Source organism: Capsicum annuum, unplaced genomic scaffold, assembly GCF_002878395.1.
Source record: "Capsicum annuum cultivar UCD-10X-F1 unplaced genomic scaffold, UCD10Xv1.1 ctg2586, whole genome shotgun sequence".
NCBI classification, from domain to species: domain Eukaryota; kingdom Viridiplantae; phylum Streptophyta; class Magnoliopsida; order Solanales; family Solanaceae; genus Capsicum; species Capsicum annuum.
Window position 1 is genome coordinate 515000 of NW_025832080.1, and position 11273 is coordinate 526272.

The 11273-nt window shown below is 34.4% G+C and overlaps 1 protein-coding gene and 1 long non-coding RNA gene across 5 annotated transcripts; one reads left to right on the forward strand and one right to left on the reverse strand.

The window, feature by feature from the left end:
- The first annotated feature begins 1202 nt into the window (after positions 1-1202).
- LOC107851220 lies at positions 1203-9567 on the forward strand. Of its 2 annotated transcripts, XR_001668931.2 has the most exons (8): positions 1203-1553; positions 6931-7018; positions 7115-7229; positions 7540-7610; positions 7734-7789; positions 7917-8324; positions 8861-9258; positions 9345-9567. It is a non-coding gene; the product is annotated as an uncharacterized LOC107851220 (long non-coding RNA). The 2 variants fall into 2 exon arrangements; XR_001668930.2 differs by lacking the exon at positions 7540-7610 and having other exon boundaries at positions 1204-1553.
- Positions 2327-6529, reverse strand: LOC124890841 (protein TonB-like). Of its 3 annotated transcripts, none has more exons than XM_047402671.1 (3): positions 6014-6529; positions 4816-4936; positions 2327-3483 (listed from the first exon to the last, which is right to left on the reverse strand). In XM_047402671.1, the coding sequence occupies exon 3, from the start codon at positions 3385-3387 to the stop codon at positions 2968-2970; it is 420 nt and encodes a 139-aa protein (XP_047258627.1). In that variant the 5' UTR covers positions 3388-3483; positions 4816-4936; positions 6014-6529; the 3' UTR covers positions 2327-2967. The 3 variants fall into 3 exon arrangements, with proteins under 3 accessions (XP_047258627.1, XP_047258626.1, XP_047258625.1); XM_047402670.1 differs by having other exon boundaries at positions 4816-5048; positions 6014-6432; XM_047402669.1 differs by lacking the exon at positions 4816-4936 and having other exon boundaries at positions 6014-6389.
- Positions 9568-11273: the final 1706 nt, after the last annotated feature.

Sequence of the window (11273 nt, forward strand, 5' to 3'; positions counted from 1 at the left end):
TGGAAGAGAGGTTAGGGTTCTTTTGTTCTTGATAAATTTTGAGTAAAAAAGGGCATAATCTACCCTAAAAACGTTTTAATCCTCAGATAATACGATTAAAAATCATAGAGAAAAAGATGAGACTGCCCTCGGACTTAAAAGTTACTGAACAAATCCCATCTTTGAGGCTTATCGCGACATGGTGATCGTGTCATCGCGATACCCACCGCGATGCGGTGAAATCGCGATGACTTACTGTTCGTGACAATTTCTGTTTTGGGGTTCACCGTGATGCGGTGCAATCGCGGTGACCCACTGAAATTGGACAAATGTCAATTTGGCCACCACCGCGATGCGATGGCCTTCGCATTGCTATTCTCACCACGACGCGACCCAATCGCGATGAGCCACTGGAATAAAATCCAAACAAAATTTCAGACGCTCATCAATGGGGAGGCTTTTGAAAAATTTACGCATAGAAATAAAGGTCTACATTTTAGCCCGAAATGCGGGTCGTTACACTTGTAGTTGTTTATGTCTTGTAATCTTGAACCGTGGGTTGTTGTTTTTCTCTTATTATTGTTGTCATCTTGTTAATCTATTTGTTAGTTTGGTTGTTGGCTGATTTAGGTGTTGAAACACTTTGTTATCTTCTTATTCTTGTCTTGTTGTTGTTGGCCAAGACTTGCTCTCTTTTTGGTCCTCGGTTTCTTCTTGTTTGTGAACTGTTTTGGAATGTGTTTGGTGCATTCCAAGTTTTGTTTGTATCAACATAGTTTTATTTGTTGGCTTGCAATGTACAAAAGGTTTACCTGGGTTAAATTAAACAAAATGAGAGTATGTTCGGATCCGGAAAGCCTGTTATGTGTAGTTGCCCAAAAAGCATTACACATATATTTCGAGTGTAAATCCTAGACTGGCTGAAAATGAAGATTCATTGGAAAGATTTGACGGTCATCTGGATGGAACTTGTATGAAAGACTACCGGAGAATTAAACAGACAACACTTATAAAGTATAGCCTAAAATATTTATGAGCACACTTTCAAAATATAGCGTTAATTTTTAGTTTTAAACCACAATAATTTTTACAACACTTGTAAAGTGTGTTCTTTAACAACAAAGACTATACTTTATGTGTGTTGTCATATCATAATGTAATTGACAACACCTTTTATAAATATGAATACACTTTTAAAGTGTGCTGGTTTTATTATTTTAAAACAATACTTGTCTTATAATTTTTTTCTAAAATTTACACCTAAATATGATATTCCCTCCAATAATTTTAACATTAGAATAATTTTAACGTTGAAAAATTGAAACTCTAAAAAATATACTCCCAGCTCAAACAAAACCTCAATTCTCAGGCATGCTAAGCTCAAAAATGGCGCGTAAACACAATTAAAACTCTCAATTTTGCTATGTGTAGTCTCCCAAAATCACCCTCACTTTAACAAGCATCAAAGCTCTCATCAAAATCTCTAGAGATTGAAGATTTGGGCTTCTGCATCTGAGAAATTGTTTTTTTCCTGCATCTGCGAGATTGGCCTTCTACTGGTTCTGCGAATTTAGGTACATCTCCGAATTGGGGTTTTTTCTACGGATTAGTGCTCCGATTAACCCTTTTATTCTTGTTTTATTCTTGTTTCTGAGCATGCATGCATTTTCTGGTGAATCTCTGGTAAGATATGGGGAAATAAAACCTTTCTAAGATTTGGACTATGAAAACCCTTTTAATTTTTTGAAGATTTAGACATGTGCATGTTTGTTCACTGAATTTCGGCTGAAAACCCAATTTGTTAGTGTATATTTGGTAGAAAAAAGCGAGAAAATAATTAAGAAATCTTGAAAATGATTTAGATTTTGATATTGAGTTGAAAAATCAAACACCTTTTCATTTTTTTAGTATTTGTTCAATGTACTTTTGCTGAAAAAATAAATGTTTTTGTGAATATTTGCTGAAAAATCCAATTTGTTAGTGTATTTTTGATTGAAAAAGGGGAGAAAATAATCTAGTAATTTTTAAAAGGGTTTGATTTCAATATTGAAGTTGAATATCCAACTTGTTTGATATATCTGTAGTAGAAAAAAGGTAAAAGGGTTAAATTTTGATATTGAGTCGAAAATTCAAACCCCTTTTCTCCTTTTTGATATTTGTTTAGTGAAAAGCCAATTTGATTTGTACAGTTATTGTGGAAAAAGGGAGAAAATAGTTAAGTAATTTTGAAAAAGTTTCGATTTTGATACATTTCTGTCGAGAGTGTAAGTAGAATTTTAATGGCTGAAGCTACAATTGAATCTTCAATCCTAAGGCCTCGAGAAGTACATATAGGTGAATTAGATGCTTTAATTGAAGTAAAACAGAGAAAAAACAGTAAAATTAGACGGAGATCATCAAGCCATAACAACTGAGTGTTTATTATCATATCCTTGTGTGCATAGAAAGCTTTTTTTAAACTCAATATCCCTTTTTTTCTTCTTAAAATCTGGAACAGTTTTGAAAACAAACTCAGCACTTACGTGGCTTGGAGGAATGTGCTTCCCGCTTGTGTACTTCTGCAACTTCATTGGTTTCAGTTGTAGGACTTGTGTCATCCTTTGTGCTCCCATTTTCTGTAATTGGTCTGATGTCACTAGAAGCAATCTCCAATTCTGAGACCTTTTCAGTGACTTCAGATGTTTCGACTCCCTTTGCTTCTGGTGCAGCTAACTCCTCATTAACAATACTTTTCTCCTCCTTCTCATCTTGACCAACAGTTTTCACATCCTTTATTTCTCTTTCGACATTTTTAAACTCTTCTTTTCGTGGTGCGTCAACAGCTGCAGCCTCTGGAAGCAATTCCTTTTCTTTCTCCTCAATGACAGTATTGTCTCCAGCAACTTTCCTCATCCATTTTCTGCATTAGTGATTGTAAAGTAGTTGATGCTACTTGATTTGAGCTCTCTGCAACAACAGGTTCCTCTTTTGGAGCCTCTTCTACCTTATCTACTGGAATCGCTGGTTCATTTCTGGCAACAGCCTCAGCAGCTTCTTGCTCATTTTTTCAGTAGCTTCAGTTAGCTTTTCCTCTACAATGGGAGTTGGTTGTGAAGCTTCTTCCTTAGGTTCTGCTTTCGGGACTTCTGCCTCTTTAGCTTTTTGCTGTTCACTGGCCTCTAAATCTACTTGCTCCTTCTTTTCCTCAACAGCCACAATTGATGTTTCCACAATGTCAACTGTTGCTGCCTGCTGCTCAGACTTTTCCTCAGCAGGCTCTATTTTGGATTCTTTGTCTAGAGTTTCAACATTTCCAGCCTCTGGTTGGACCTCTGGTTCACTTTTGGTAATGTCAGCAACTTGATCGGGCATACTTTGAGCTTCTGGTTCAGGGGTAGGTTCCTTGGTTCGTCGGCATCTCTTCTTCATCAGCTTTCTTTACTTCTTCCACTATTGTTGGAGCTGGTTCGTCAGCTTTAGGCTTCACTTCGCATCAGCTTCTGTACTTCTTCCACACTACAACAACTATTGATTCATGCTGCTCTTAGGGAGTATGACTATATGGCTCCAGTACAATTGAATTCCAAACACAAAATACCTATATAACTACTTTATTCCTGCATAAAATAGTAGTTTTGCTGACCAACAATTCGTTCTTGCCAATATCTTCTCAACTAGAGGCAAGCACTGATTAATAGATATCTTCTTAGATAACAAGGGTACTCCCAAGTATTTTAATGGTAAACTCCCTTTTACATGTCCCAAAGATAAGAGGGTGCCCCCACGGCTTAAAGGTAAGTTCTACAGAGTGGCAGTCCGACCGGCTATGCAGTATGGAGCGGAGTGTTGGCCAGTTAAGAACTCCCACATCCATAAGTTGAAGGTGGCGGAGATGAGGATGTTGTGATGGATGTGTGGCGATACCAGGAAAGATAGGGTGAGGAATGAGATTATTCGGGAGAAGGTGGGGGTGGCTTCGGTGGAGGACAAGATGCGAGAAGTGCAATTACGTTGGTTAGGACACGTGATGAGGAGGGGTTCTGATGCTCCAGTGCGGAGGAGTGCAGAGGTGTGAGTCCCTGACTATGGATGGTTTTAGGCGGGGTAGAGGTAGGCCGAAGAAATATTGGAGGGAGGTGATTAGGCATGATATGGAGCAGTTACAGCTGACAGAGGACATGACCCTTGATAGAAAGGTGTGGAGGATGCAGATTAGGGTAGAGGGTTAGGGGGTGGGAGCGTTTATTTGTGTTTGAAGTTTCTTGTTTGTGGGAGTTGAGTAATGTCTATGTTTTCGGTTAGATAGTTTCTTAGTAGTATCTGGTGGCTGTTGTATTACCTTGTGGATACCGGTGTTAGTTTATTTTGCATAATGTACTAGGCTATATTCATTTATGTTTTATGATTTGCTATACTGTTATCGGTCCTAAGCCGGGGGTCTATCGGAAACAACCTCTCTACTTCTTCGGAGGTAGTGGTATGGTCTACGTACACTCTACCTCCCCAGGCCCCATTATGTGGGAATACACTAGGTATGTTGTTGTTTTTGTTGTTGTTGAAAGACTGCTAGATTTACTATTTTACAGTATTCTTAACCCCCAATATGTATATTGAGCATTTTTGTCTTATAGACTAGATGCCCAAGAGAACTTATGAAAAGTAGATTGAAACATGCCAATAGAGACAAGATCAGCTTTACAAAAGATCAGGAGGTCGCTTGCAAAACACATATATGCATAACACCAAGTTTCTTGCACTTGGGATGATACTTAAAATCTGGATTAGAAGCCAACATACTCAGCTCTCTTTCCAGGTACTCTTTAGAAATAACAAAGAGGTAGGGTGATAAATGATTACCTTGTCTAATTCCCCTCTACCCATGAAAAGCCTCTGTCATCGCTCAATTTAACACCAAGAATATAAGACTGAGGTAACACATGCGATGGTCCAGTGTATGAATCTGTGAGGGTAACCAATTCTGCCAGCATCATTTGTAGAAAACTCCATTCAATAGAGTCATATGCCTTTGTCAATTAAACTTTTAGCACACATCTGGGTGAAAGACATTTCCTAGAATACCACTTAAACACCTAATAGTTGAATAAGATATCATCAATTATACTTCTGCTTTCTATAAATGCTTATTGAGATGGATTTCCAATAGTACAAATCACAATCTTCCTCATCAGCTTTCCTCATGAGTCTCAACAAAGATTGATACGGACAAAAAGCACCCATTTGGAAGAGTCTTTCTCTTTGGTGAAGTCAGCATATAATACTACCACTAACTTTTGTTACATTCAAGTTACTTGTGAGATCAAAGGAATAACCAATTAAACAGGCCAGAACAGATGCAAAAAAGCAAGATTCCAGGCTTCACCTTCTCATAAACAAAGCAACAAGTCTTCATCTTAGCTAAGCTATCTTTTTTTTTTGGTTATGGTATCATGAATAAAAACTACAGAATGATTTCATCACCTTCGTTCAGAAAAAAATCCATATTTTTCCGTTTTGGAAACAGGTAAAATTCACTTGAGACATTGAAGTTATCTCTTTTTACTTTCTTACAGATAACAACGACCGATAAGGTTCGTCACCCTAATATCTTTATAGTAGTAGTACAATCAAAATTACGACACTTGAACTCAAAGATCAAAATAACTGTATAAAACCTAAAATCTGTTTTGTGCTAGAAAAACTCAAAACACATAGCAATAGCTGATGATAAGGCAGAGTAAAGGGTATTCTTGCTACAGACTTCTATGTTTAATCTAACCAAACAACCAAAAAAAAGGATACTTCATCAAAGCTGCCAACATACATGGAATTACTTACCTCAGAGGCAGTAGTAGGATAAAAACTAACATATACATAAATATAGTAAAAATCATTAGCAAGAAAATTAAAACTAACATATACACATAGACAAAACATATATACATAAAAACTATATACATGAAATTAACAAGACAAGATACACAGAACATATATACATAAAAACTAACATATACATATATGGCAAAAATCATTTGCAAGAAAATTCAGAGAAGCTTACCTCAAAGGCAGTAGTAGGATGATCAGATGAAACAGTATCAGTGGCCATGTATAGAGACTGATGATAATGTTCAAGAATTCAAAGAAATGATCCTGCTTAAACTGATAAACAAGATTCAGTATTAAAGAAAAAAAGAAAAAAAGGAAAGTAGACAGTAAAGGAAAAAGAATGATATGGTCGGCAATAGCCCAAAAATGCTCACAAAGCAAATACACAAAGTAAGTAGAAAACCACATTTACATAACCCCACAGCCAGCCCTTTTGAAAAGTAACAAACTGAGTGGACTGATGTTCACGAGATGTATGATCTGTCAGTCCACTAAATGGAATTACTTTTAACTAATCCTCAATATTAACAATTCACTAATCCTAACTATGATTGAAAGACAGCCTTTAAAGTTTGAATATCAAAAAAAAAAGAAAAAACATTCAATAACTAGGCCAAAAAAGTAATATAATTATGTAATGAAATATGAAGTGGATAGTGTTGTCAAGGATTGGATTGGCATGGTTTCACAAAAGCTACATTCATTCATTGATGGGACCATTAGTTTAAACAACCTAGTACTAATAATTTGGGAAACAGTTGGCTATTTTGTCCATTTACTGAATTGCAATTGGAAATTTCAAAGATAACTTATTTGGCCCCATGGATTATTCAGTAGGCTATCTTCTATTCACTAAAAGAAAATTATTTTGGCTATGGTCCATGGACGGTGTCTAGTTGGTTTTACGTGTGTGTTTGTAATGAAAGAAAAATTGCAATTGTGTACTATTAAGATTTATTTAAAAGGTCCATTTCATGTATAACGTTTAAAAAAGTTTCTTTATGATTAAATGTATGGAACTTACAGTTTCCTCTAGGTTCTCTGATGGCTATTAAGTGCATTTTGGAATTTTATCTTGATCTGTTGCAGGAAAAATGAACTACTTTATGCTTTACCATTTTCTCCTTTAATATTCGACAAGAATGTTGTTGGCAAAGAGTCACTTGAGAATCAACAGGTTCTATTAAGAGTATTTTATTTATACTTGGAGACCATAAATTTCTATGAAAGTCTCCATGCTGCTTAATATTGACATCAGTTGTCTTTGTTACAGGGAGCCGGCTTGCTGAATCTTGGAAATACTTGCTTCCTCAATTCAGTATTAAAGTGTCTAACATACACTGAGCCATTAGCAGCATAATTGTAAAGTGGAAAACATCAAAATTCCTGTGAGTCTCCTTCCTGCGTGTGCATGTTTGTTTTCAGAGACTTGGATCCCCTTAGAGAAGGAGGTTATGTTAATTTGTATTCCAGCATCTCTTCTGTCTTAACTGGAAGATTATAAAATGTCATATCTGCTGTCTGGACCTCTTGGTTTTTTGGGCCAGTTGCTGAAATTAATTGGATTTGACTGGATAAGTTTCATTATATTATAAAAGATTCTTGATGCTTGTAATGATAATTTACTTTCTTTTTGTTGAGGCTCAATTTTAAAAACTCTTTATGATATACATTTTGACTATCGTTTTATCTTTGTAGACTAGAGACTCAAATTTTTAGAATTGTGAGCTTGTTAAATGTACCTGTGATAAGCTGCTGCAACTGAGGGGGTAATGTAATAGTAATATATTTATTTGAACAATATGTTAACTCCTTCCAAATTGTCTTTATTACTGTCACTTATTAATTCTTGTCACTTATTAATTCTACTTACTTTTTGTTGGTACATTCAGAAAGATCCGAAGAGGATTTAAACTTGGGTTCAGCTTATCACAAGTGCCATGACAAGGTAAGAAATTCGTATCATCACCCAACACATGATTATGATAATTTACTCATGGCTTTTAGAATTTACTTGTAAAGTAATTAATGCTTTTGTTTGTTATGGGATCTAATTTTAATATTGACCTTTTTAGGAATACAAATGTTCCATCCAAGGATTGGGTGGATTTACCTAGGTACAGCGAAGAGTATAAACAGGGTGTTAAATCTTAGATTTTGGTTACACTTATGGAGACCCTCAAGGCAAAGAAATTCAGTTCCCATGTGATAGGTGTTGTAATGTCCGTTGGACTCAACAGGATGTAGTGTATAATCATCTAATAGATCATGGATTTGTTGAAGGTTTCAAAAGATGGATCAGGAATGGGAAATTCAGTTGAATGTTGACGATCATATGGATGACTCATGTGATGACATTGATGGGTTGTTGAATGATCAATTTAGAGATGTTGCACAAGCTGAAGGAGTTTATGAAGGTCCAAATGAAGATGCCAAGAAATTCTATAACTTAATTGAAGAGGCAAGTCAAGAATTATATCCCGGTAGTAAAGAATTCTCTAGATTATCATTCACTATCCGTTTACAGTACTTGTACCTGGTTCTGGTTTTTAGGTTATTGGATGGTTATTTTTTCATGCGCCCATAATTTGCACCTAAATTCGCCACTATCTGCTGCCCTTAAATTGCCAAACGTTACAACACTTACAAAGTAAACATATGCACAGAAAGAGACTAAAGTCTACATGAACAAAGGAACAATGATAGCTGATAGCCAAGTTTAGATATCATTAGTATTAAATAGCTCCTTTTGATTGTTAACAGGATTTAGCTATCTGAACCTGTATAAACCTGCCATTTAAGAAATTTCCGTTCATCTCTTGTTATCTTTTTATCTTTGTAGGTGCAGCAACCTTTTAGGCACCTCTTGCAGTTATCTTTTTATCTTTTTAGGCGCAACAACCTTTTAGGCACCTCTTGCAATTATCTTTTTCTAAACAAGTAGTAACTTACAGTTCTCATATTCAACAATCATTTTCTCATATTGCTTGTTTTACTTTTTTGACAATCTGAACTTCAGAATCATCAAAATGCTGGAAAAACATTAGATGATGCATTCATGGCAGTGTTTGGAAAGGAGAAGCTTGGTCGATTTAGAGGCTATGATAGATTAGTGATAGCAACTTCTCTGAAAACAAGATCAGGAAATGAACAAGCTTACTCAGGAAATGAACAAACTTAAACAAAAGCAGGCTAATGAAGTCACTTCTTTGAAGGAAGAAATAAGTGAAATGAGAGAAGAAATGCGACATTTTATTTAGTCAGTTGGTGCAAAACAATTCTGGATTAAATTTTCAAGAAATAGCAGGGAGTGACGGATCTAACATTCCTTCACCTGATGCGAGTAATGCACAAGCTATAAGAGGAAAAATTCTTCCAAACTCTTCCGGCTTAGCTCATGCTTCTGTTCATGAAAAGGTATTTTATCTTTCAAACTAAAAAATATTTGAATATTTGTCGAGCATAATTTTTCTTCTAATTGTTTGTTCATTTTGACCGTTTAGGAATAATGCGGATGATCAAATTTAAATGGTGGCCGCCACAACTCAATTTGATCTAGATTGAAGTGAATGATGAAGAATTTTTGAAATATTCTGATATACGTTTAAATACATTTGATTTTGTGTGGAACTTAGTACAAATCTGTAAAATATTAATTTCTAATTAGTATGTAAAAGACATGTTCTTTTGAAGTTCATTGCAAATCTATGCATTTGAATTATTTATTAGCTAATTGGTGCGTGAGATTATATTTATGTATGTATATGTAACATGATTAGTGATGTATATATTCTAATTAAAATAATTATTTTTCAATTAGAAATTACGTACTAACATTTTATGCCTAATGTATTTTTTGTAAATGTGGCCTGAACTACTAAATTTAATACAATATTGCTACACTTCAAAAGTGTGGCTTTTCAATTAAATTGTGGTATATATCTAAAACATGCTTACACTTTTCAAGTGTTGTCCTAGAGGATATATAAAAGGCTAAGATTTGAAGTGTGGCTAGTAATAAAAAAAAAGTCACGTTTTTTAGTGTTGTTATAGAGGTGCTATATAAGGCTACGCTTGAGAAGCGTGCCTAATAACAAATCAAAGGCAACATTTGAAAGTGTAGCTTTATTGAATTAATACATAAAAATGATCCTAAACTTGACACCAAATTATAACTTTGACCTTAAACTTTGATAGTGCACAAATAGGACCTTTAACTATTCAAAACCTGAACAAATATGACCTCCGATTTTGCGACCCCATGCGTGAGTCTCACTTGCGCCTATGTGGAAAGGTAATCCAATCACACGGTGCCACGTCGATAAAAGGGCTGACTTGGAGAGAGGTCATATTTGTGCGGTTTTGAATAGTTAAAATTCATATTTGTGCACTGTCAAAATTTTGCTTTTTGTGTTAAAACGATGCCGTTTTTATTATTATTATTATTATTATTATTATTATAATAATAATAATAATAATAATAATAATAATAATAATAATAATAATAATAATTTTTTTTTTTTTATTTCTATAGTAGCAGCACCTAACTTTTTTAATTTTAAAAAATTATTATTATTATTATTATTGTTATTATTTTATTTATTTCTATAGCAGCAACACCTAGCTCTTTTTTAATTAAAAAAAAGAGCCACTAGCAGGGATCGAACCCGCACAATGCTGAAGGAAGCACCCAAGAAGAGGAAATAACACCACTGGACTATCAAGTGCCTTGTTTCATGTGGTTCAACATTAATATACGTACATAAATATACATTTTCTATCTTATATATATACAACGTAATTTTTTTTCCAAGGTGGTTCGGGTGAACCCCATGGCAACTAAGTAGGTCCACCCCTCGTTAATTTAATAACGTTAATTTAATAACATCTTTTAATTACGTTAATTTGATAACATTAATTTAATATACTACTACTATCCCCAATAACATTAATTTAAAAACGTTTTATTAAAATTATAATTTTTTTTATTATTAGTATAGTTTCATCTTTAATTTAATATTTAAATAAATAATATTTAGATATATTATATAACTTAAATTCATCCTCTGCTTTATAATATATATACATACCCGCTCGATTTTTTCGTATGAGGCTGACCTGCCTAATTAATAAATCTTTAATATTGCTCTTTTTTCGCAATGACAAAAGATATTAGATGTCATTTTCATCTTTGAGCAAAAAATAGTGAAAAAATAATAGTGAAGAGTCATTTAAAGGTCATATTTGTGCAGTTTTGAATAGTTAAAGGTCATATTTGTGCACTTTCAAAGTTTAAGGTCATATTTATGTATTATGCCCTTAGATTTTAAGCTGGACGCGCCCAGTTTTACGTGTTGAACATGTGTATTGACACATAGGATTAGAGGTCATATTTGTGCAGTTTTGAATAGTTAAAGGTCATATTTGTGCAC